The sequence below is a fragment of the Arachis hypogaea genome, chromosome 11 (genome assembly GCF_003086295.3).
Source record: "Arachis hypogaea cultivar Tifrunner chromosome 11, arahy.Tifrunner.gnm2.J5K5, whole genome shotgun sequence".
Taxonomy (NCBI): domain Eukaryota; kingdom Viridiplantae; phylum Streptophyta; class Magnoliopsida; order Fabales; family Fabaceae; genus Arachis; species Arachis hypogaea.
The window spans coordinates 123,510,321-123,519,597 of record NC_092046.1 but is presented as its reverse complement, the minus strand read 5'-3'; the positions used below and the strand labels follow the sequence as shown (position 1 = coordinate 123,519,597).

Genomic DNA, 9,277 nt, shown 5'->3' with positions numbered 1-9,277 from the left:
GTCCTTAGACCATTCTGTTGGTGGTTCAATCCACATAAAAAAGACAATTGAGGAAGCTCACGAGCTCATTGAGACAGTTGCCAGCAATCAGCATCTGTACTCATCTAATGAGACTCCAATGAAAGGAGAGATTATGAGAGTGTCCATTGAGTCAGACCCTCCTGAGCAAAGTGAGTCATTAACCTAGCAACTACACTCCCTTGCACAACAAATATTGAAATTTCAAGAGATGCTGCAAGAAGCCCGAGCCTCTAACAGAACTATAGAGGCACAGTTGAGTCAAACTAGATAGCACTTATCTGAACAGATAAGAGAAGAGTTTCTGGCCCTCATTAGTAGCAAGGAGGCTGAGCCTAAAATGGTACCCACTGTTGAGGAACTAAATGAAGAAGAAGCTCAAGAAGAGGTTGGAAGCACATTATTGCACGCCCCTCTTATGGGAAGAAAGCCTGAAGTACCACACCTTCAGATGCCCTAAAAGGAGACCAAGGACAGGCACTGCTCACAATGCTTGGAAGACTCTAAAAAGATGCAAACCAATATTCCTTTTGCTGAGGTTTTGGAGCAATGGTCTCTCTCTACTGGAAGAAACCTCTCTGATGCTGAGAGGGGTGAATTCGTGCTAAGGTTACAGAAGGATTACATGATTATCAAGGTCTTTAAACCTCCACTACCCCTTGACAAAAGAGGTACTTCCATGCAGAGCACAATACTGAAGCCTCCTCCCTTGGTGAAAACTCATATAGTTTTCTCAGACATCAAACTTAAGTTTGGTGTTGGACAGTCACCACTCACCAAGGAGGAAGGTCCCAAGAGACAGATGCATAGGGAATGGAGAAACAATATAACTCCTACCCTAACAAGCAAGGAGAATCAAGCTCATCACACTAAAAGAAAGCTTGTTAGGAGGAATTCAAATTTGAGGGCACTAATCCCCTCTTCTTCTCCCATGGAGCCATTTCTGTTAACCAACTGGAAGAAGAGGAAGAAAGTCAACAATCAAGTGTCAAGCTAGTGACGGTAAAGAAGCGGTTGTTGGGAGGCAACCTAACCATGAGTAGAATATTTCTGTTCTTATTTCTTTTGTTTATTTTCATTTGAGTTTTTTTATTTTTAGAATTTTTCCTTGCTTTTTAATGTTTATGATCTTGTGCAATAGTCAGAACAGAGACAGAAACGTTCAGAGATGGAAACAGAACAACCTGGAGCAAGTACCTTGCTGGCATTGAACGCTAGCTAGGGAGTCCCTAGTGGGCGTTCAACGCCCAAGAAGAGGCTGAGACCTGGCGTTGAATGCCAGGGAGGAGCACCCCAAGGGGCGTTTAACGCCCCAAATGGAGCATAGAGCAGGCGTTGAACGCCATCCAGGAGCAAGAGCTGGGCATTCAATGCCCACAAGGGGGCAGGAAATCCGAATTCCTTAGCCTCTCAGGACCGGTGGGTCCCACAGAATCTTCACTACCCCACCTATCATATTTACTTGAGGACGAGTGATGCACCACTATTTTGTGGTATATTTTGTGCTCAATTGAGTAGTTTTTATCAATTCTTTGCACACTTATTCATACTATTTGCATGATTTTACAATTCCTTCCCAATTTTGTTCTATGATTGAAAACTTGCTTTCTGAGCCTTTAAATTGTATATTTTTAACTCCCCTTTATACCATTCGATGCCGTGATCTTTGTGTTAAGTGTTTTTAGGCTTTATAGGGCAGGAATGGCTTAGAGGATGGAAAGGAAACTTGCAAAAATGGAAGGAACACAAGAAATAAAGGAGACAACCAGCAAGGATCGACGCGTGCGCGTACCTGACGCGTACACGTGAATTGAAGATTTTACGACGACGCGTACGCGTGACATGCGCTACCTGCAGAAATCGCAGAAAACACTGGAGGCAATTTTGGGCTGAGTTTGGACCCAGTATTCGGCCCAGAAACGCAGACTAAAGCCAGGGGACAAGCAGAGGCTCAAGAGATCATTCATTCATTCATTGATTCACATAATTTTAGGTTTTAGATGTAGTTTCTAGAGAGAGAGACTCTCTCTTCTCTCTAGGTTTTAGGATTTCTCTTAGTTTTAGGTTTATTTCTTCTTAATTCCAGGTTCAATGTTCCTTTAATTTAGTTTCTCTTCTACTTTTATTTATTCTAGCATTCTAGTTTATTTATTTTCCCAATTTGGTTTATGAACTCCATGTTAGATTTGATTTCTTTATTTAATACAATTTGAGGTATTTCATATTTATTATTTCAACTTAGCTTTTTACATTCTTAGCTTGAATTGAGTAATTGGAGACTCTTGAGTTATCAAACTCCTTTGTTGATTTATAATTGAAAGTTGCTGGTTGATTTGGATCCCTCTAAAGCTAGTCTTTTCTTAGGAGTTGACTAGGACTTGAGGAATCAAATTGATTAGTCCACTTGACTTTCCTTTATTTAGTAAGGGTTAACTAAGTGGGAGCAATGAACAATTCTCATCACAATTGATAAGGATAACTAGGATAGGACGTTAACTTCTCATACCTTGCCAAGAGTTTTCTTAATTATTAACTTACTTTCTTGCAATTTATTTTTCTTGTTCCTTATTCAAAAATCCCAAAAAGATAATCCTCCATAACCAATAATAAATCATACCTCCCTGCAATTCCTTGAGAGACGACCCGAGGTTTAAATACTTCGGTTATCAATTTTATTAGGGGGTTGTTACTTGTGACAACCAAATTTTTGTATGAAAGGATTTTAGTTGGTTTAGAGACTATACTTGCAACGGGAATTTATTTGTGAAATTTTAAACCGTCAAAAATCTGTTTGTCAACGAGCAAACCTCTTAAATTTGGTGTTGCAAAAGCTTTGCTTTTTGACTTCTACCACTCCTAAGTATGGCACCAAAGGCTGGTGAAACCTCAAGGAAGGGGAAGGGAAAGGCACTTGCCTCCGCTTCCCTCACCGCATATGTCACTTATGCAATTCAGCTGGAATTGTCATAAAAGGAGACATCCCCATTGAGGAGGACAAGTGCATCACTAAAAGAAGGATGGAGCAAACTAGAGAGCATGTGGAGTAGCCTCAACAAGAAATCCTTGAGATGCCTCAAGGGATATATTTTCCTCCCCAAGGCTATTAGGACCAATTGCATACTTCTCTTAGAGAATTAAGCTCTAGCATGGATTAGTTGATGAGGATGGGACATCAAGAGCATTCCACCATCCTCTATGAAATAAGAGAAGATCAAAGATCCATGAGGGAAGAACAACAGAGGCAGGGGCGTGACATAGAAGAAATAAAGCACTCCATTGGAGCTTCCAGAAAGAGTAATAGCCGCCATCACTAAGGTGGATTCGTTTCCTTACTCTTCTGTTCCCTATGTTAATTTTTCTGTTTTCCATGTATGTTGTTTTATTGTTTGTTTCTAATGCATGATCATCTTTATTTCTTTAAGTTATGAAATATCCCATGCATCTCTCACCTTACTTAAAAGAAAATTTTTTAATTGAAAAAAAAGTGAGATACATGAATTTCGAGTTATATATTAAGAATAGTTCAATTATTTGATGTGGTGGTATTACTTTTGTTTTCTGAATGCATGAATGAACAGTGCATATTTGATGTTCGAGTTAAGAATATTGGCTCTTGAAAGAATGATGATAAAAGTGAAGTATTATTGGTAATTTGAAAAAAATCCTAAAATTGATTCTTGAAGCAAGAAAAAGCAATAAAAGAAAAAAAATTATTATATGTATCTGCGAAAAAAAAAAAGAAAAAAAAAGCAAGCAGAAAAAGAAAAAGCCAATAGCTCTTTAAACCAAAAGGCAAGAGCAAGGATCCAAGGCTTTGAGCATCAATAGTTAAGAGGGCCTAAAAGAGATAAAAACTTAGCCTAAAAAGTTCAAATGAGCTGCTTCCCTAACTATATGCTTGTGGTGTGAAGGGGTCAAGTGAAAAGCTTGAGACTGAGCAGTTAAAACCGTAATCCAAAGCAAAAAGAGTGTGCTTAAAAACTCTGGACACCACTAGCCAGGGATTCTAGCAAAGCTGAATCACAATCCTAAGGGGTTCACCCAGTTAAGTGTCTATGGCATTTATGTATCTAGTAGTAATACTGGAAGACAAAGTACTTAGGGTCACTGCCAAGACTCTAAAGAAGCTGTGTTCAAGAATAAAAAAGAACTGAATTAGGAGAGTCAATAATATCATCTGGATTCTAAATTCTTAAAGATGCCAATTATTTTGAGCTTCAATGGAAAGTGAGATACCAAAACTATTCAGAAGCAAAAAGCTACTAGTCCCGCTCATCTAATTGAAACTGAGCTTCATTAGGAACTCTGAGATTTATTGTATCCTTCTCTTCTTTTTATCCTACTTTGTTTTTAGTTGTTTGGGGACAAGCAAAAATTTAAATTTGGTGTTCTGATGAGCGGATATTTTATACGCTTTTTGGTATCATTTTTATATAGTTTTCACTATGTTTTGTTTAAGATTTATTATATTTTCATAGATTTTAGTGCAAAATTCATATTTTTGGATTCTACTTTGAGTTTGTGTATTTTATGGTGATTTCAGGTATTTTCTAGCTAAAATTGAGGAGCTTGAGTAAAAGCCTGATTTAGAGACAGAGAAATGGCTACAGATGTTGTTAGGATCTGACCTTCGTGCACTCGAAGGAGCTTTTCTAGAGCTACAAAGGTCCAAATGGTGCACTCTCAACGGCTATGGAAATCTAACATCCAGGGCTTTCCAGAAATATGTAATAGTTCATATATTGCTTTGGAACTGAAGGTCCAAAACTGGCGTTCAACGCCAGCCACCAGCCCCATTCCTGGCATCCAGCGCCCACAGGGGAGCAGCTGGCATCCAACGCCCAAAAGGGAGTCCCAAGCCAGCGTTCAACGACCCTAAGTGGTACTAGCTCGTGGATTTCACTCAAGCTCAGCCCAAACACTCACCAAGTGGACTCTAGAAGTGGATTTTCGCACTATCAACTTAGTTTATCTTATTTCTGTAAATTCTTAGTTAGTAGATTAGTATATATAGGAGGAGATCACCCTAACTTTGAATCTTCTTCGTCGCCCATTATTTTCGAACACTATTATGTACAGTATGAGTCACTAACCTCCTAAGGTTAAGGTTAGGAGCTCTGCTGAGTTTTGTGGATTAATAATATTACCGTTCTAGTTCAATATGTCTGATTCTATTCTCTTATGTATTCTCGTTCTTTATCTCATGAATTGAGGGTGGCCCGTGACAATCATCCTTGTTCTACGTGGGTTCCATGCGAGTCCTGACCCGGATAACATTGAACCAAAGCTAGAGATTGCATAGCGGATTCCAATAGAGTACCTGGGTAACTTTGGATACGTGATATATAATCCCGTTGACCGTGGGTAAGTGAGGTCTCTGTGGCGTTAAGGCTAGAGTCAGAGAAGTAGCACTTTCTGATCCAGAAGATCTGCCTTATCTGTGGCACCTTGAGTAGAATTGTGAAGGGGAGTGGATTGCTTAGAGCTTCATCTTCTGCTACAGTGAGAAACCTAGAGGTGGGTTGATGAGAGGACATGAGTCATCTCAACGTGGTGGATTGCTACAGTGGAGGAGGTTATCTTGATGAGAGGACATGAGTTAATCACTTACGGCTGCCATTGAAGGAATCAGAAGGTTATTGAAGTAAACAGTAAGAAAAGTTAATCCAGAAAGCCAAAGCATCTCCGAAACCTCAACCGTTCTCATACCGTTGAATTCTTATCTATCTAGTAACGTTTTATTTATCTGTTTTATATGTTTTTCGTGACAAACTATAATTTCTATCCACCTAACTAAGATCTGCAAGGTATCCACAGCTTGCTCAAACCAACAATCTCTGTGGGATCAATCCTCACTCACCTGAAATATTACTTGGACGACCCAGTATACTTGACGATCTATCTGTGCAAATTCTGCGGAACCAATTTCGTGCACCAGACACACATTACTATACCTTAGAACCAAATTTTAAACATTTAAACTTTATCTTATCAAATTATCGTTTAGCACCTCTATAATACCTGGACAAATTTCAAATGAAGCAGATATATGTCGATTACTACTAATTAACAACAATAAATAGAAGAGAGCCAGGACTATAACGGAGTAGAACATCCTTCACTATAGTCCATAATTTTTTTAAAGTATTTTTCCTAAAATTAATTTGAGTGTCAGAGTAGTTCCAAGCAAGAACAGAAACATTTTCAAAATATTCTAAAACAACGGCTAAGATATTAATGAAGGCTAGAAAAGGGAAAAAGAAAAGGGGGGGGGGGGGGGATCCTTGAAAAGAGTAGAGAAGAATCGAGAAGCATTAGATGGGAATGGAATAACGGAATAACGTCGGCAGCGGTAATTTGGTAATTATAGGGAAAAAGGAGGGTTCCTTGGAATTGGCGAATGTTTGTTTATTTTTGGGGCGCCACCAAAACCCACCCAGACCGGACTACTACCTTGCCACGACAGCACCACCTGCACCACCCTTCCTTTCTTTAATCCCCAAATTACAACCACCGCTTTTCCCTCACACATGTCTTCTTCTCTTCTCTAACACAGTAACGCCACAACCCTCTCTCTCTCTCTCTCTCTCTCTGCATTGAGCAACTCATCTCACTAATAGAAGCAGCCCTAACTTAGTTTCTCACACACAAATTCTGAGTTCAGACACTGAAAACAGTACTCATAGATCGATCAAAGATGGGATCTGGAGCTGGAAACTTCATCAAAGTCATTCTCAAGAACTTTGATGTTCTTGCTGGGTAGTCTCATTTCCCTCGTTTTCAACTGCTTCAATTATTAATAAATCACTATCTCTTTCTATTTTCTCAGCTGCTACTTTTTCTGTTGCAGGCCGGTGATTAGTCTTGTTTATCCTCTGTAAGTACAATCTTATTTTATTGCCGTGAATCGTGGTTGTTTTTGTGGCGGTTTTCTTTTTACTCTTTTTCTTGAATGGGACAGGTATGCTTCAGTTAGGGCAATTGAGAGCAAGTCACCTGTGGATGATCAGCAGTGGCTCACTTACTGGGTTCTCTATTCCATGATCACTCTCTTTGAACTCACCTTCGCCAAACTTCTTGAATGGTTCGTCAATTTCTTCTTTTTCATTTTCCTAACATATTGTTTCTTATTCCAATTCTAGTCATGTCTGTGGATTCATCAATTAGACGATTACTACTCTGTCTGCAAGTTCAATTTTGCTTAGGGTTCTTTGATTCTTAGAGATTTATAATCACTGGCTTATGCTTTCAAGTTTCAACCATGATTGTTAGTATTATAGAATGCAGTCCTACATAAACAATGTTAAACATCTAGACTAAAATTATTGTGCAAGGGGTATAATAGAAGCCATTGTATTATAACAAGGCCTCCATTCAAGTTATAATTTAGCATCATGCAAAGCTTTGTATGATTTCCGTTGTGATTAACTTTTTTCTGCCAACATCAACCAACTTTTTTAAAATTATTTTATGAGTAAACTATAATTTTTGTAATTGAAGTTTGTCAAAAATTTCAAAAAAGACCCCTAAATTTTCTTTTTGCTTTAATTTTGTCCTTAAAGTGTTCATTTTGCATCAAATATATTTCTGACAACTAAATTTTCAAAATGTTTAGGACCAATCAAGCAATAATGCATACAATTATGTTTGATTTACTTGTGTTGAAAATTGTTCTTGTAAAATTGTTGCTTAATTAGTTCTAAATTTTTTTAAAAATTAGCCATTAGAAACATATTTGATGCAAATAGAAAATTTCTTGGACAAAATCGAAACAAAATAAAATTTGGAAGTGTTTTTGAAACTTTTAACAAACTTTAAGGATAAAAAATATTTTATTTATCTTAAATTCTAGACCTTAAATTGTAAATATTAAATCCTAAATTCTCAAAAAAAAAAAAAGTAGAATTTCAGAATTCAAAAAGAAAAGTTGGCTAATTAATGTTAGCTAACTAAAAGTTGCTTCTCTATATTTTTTTCATTTTTTTTAACATAGTCATCATCAAACTCCAAATCATCTTACCCCCATCCATCATTCGTGGGTGAGTGGTGGTATGGGAACTTAGAGTAATGATGATGATTATGTCTGAAAAACATTTATGAAGTGTTTACAACTTGTACATATTTCAGGATTCCTATATGGCCCTACGCTAAGCTGATTATAACCTGCTGGTTGGTCCTTCCATACTTTAGTGGTGCTGCTTATGTTTACGAGCATTATGTGAGACCTTTCTTTGTTAATCCTCAGACAGTTAACATCTGGTATGTTCCAAGTAAAAAGGACAAATTGGGTAAGAAAGAGGACATTCTAACTGCTGCCGAGAAGTACATCCAAGAGAATGGAACACAAGAATTTGAGAATCTCATCCATAGGGTATTTCAATCTGTCTAAAAACTTTGTTGTTGTCGGATTATCGATCCTCATGTATACAACGATCTTTTGCGCTAATGTTGCCATCACTTTGCAGGCTGATAAATCAAGAAGCGATGGTGGTTATTACTCAATGTACCACGATGAGACCTATTGAATGCAATCTTTTTAAGCTTGTCTTTTGGAGATACGGGATGAATATACATGTCAGCATGTGACTATAACTTAAGTTTTTCATATTCTCCTTTCTGTGAATTGTTCTGTTATGGTGTAATTATTTCATGCGTACTAATCTTATGCGTTCTGTAATGGCTATGCTATGACACATGGTATATATTATATAGAGATAACGGAGTCGGCAGAGGAGATGCTTGTTGATTCAGTTTTTCCCTTTTATTTCTTTACCATGAAAGATTTGGACGCCAGCAAAATTGACCATAAAAAATTGAAATTAAAGTTACACCTAGATAAGTTTTATTTGACAAAAATCATCAATTATTGTTGTAAAATAAATAAATAAAAAAGATATAATATAAGATAGAGAAATAAAAAATTCTAGTATTAATGCTCATATTAATATAATTATCTTGATATAATAAAAGTGATATATATATATATATATATATATATATATATATATATATATATATATATATATATATATATATATATATATATATATATAAGTAGTATCGTATGTAAAGAAAGAGAAGAGTATAAAAGAGAGAGAATATTGTTATTGATTATTATTGTTGTGTTATCATTAGAGGCTTAAGCCTCTATTTATACACATACGAAACTTTGATTTTTTACACTCCATTAATTGAAAATTAAAGATTCTTTCATTGAGAAACTGAGCTGCTCAAGAATTAATGGGCATTCAACTCATTT

General features: G+C 36.8%; 1 protein-coding gene across 2 annotated transcripts; it reads left to right on the top strand.

Annotated features, from left to right (window-relative positions):
• The first annotated feature begins 6,126 nt into the window (after nt 1-6,126).
• LOC112722478 (HVA22-like protein a) lies at nt 6,127-8,768 on the top strand. Of its 2 annotated transcripts, none has more exons than XM_025773519.3 (5): nt 6,127-6,777; nt 6,869-6,895; nt 6,980-7,102; nt 8,146-8,389; nt 8,484-8,768. In XM_025773519.3, exons 1-5 carry the CDS (start codon nt 6,716-6,718, stop codon nt 8,541-8,543), a joined length of 516 nt encoding a protein of 171 aa, XP_025629304.1. In that variant the 5' UTR covers nt 6,127-6,715; the 3' UTR covers nt 8,544-8,768. The 2 variants fall into 2 exon arrangements, with proteins under 2 accessions (XP_025629304.1, XP_025629303.1); XM_025773518.3 differs by having other exon boundaries at nt 6,292-6,777; nt 6,848-6,895.
• The last annotated feature ends 509 nt before the right edge of the window (nt 8,769-9,277 follow it).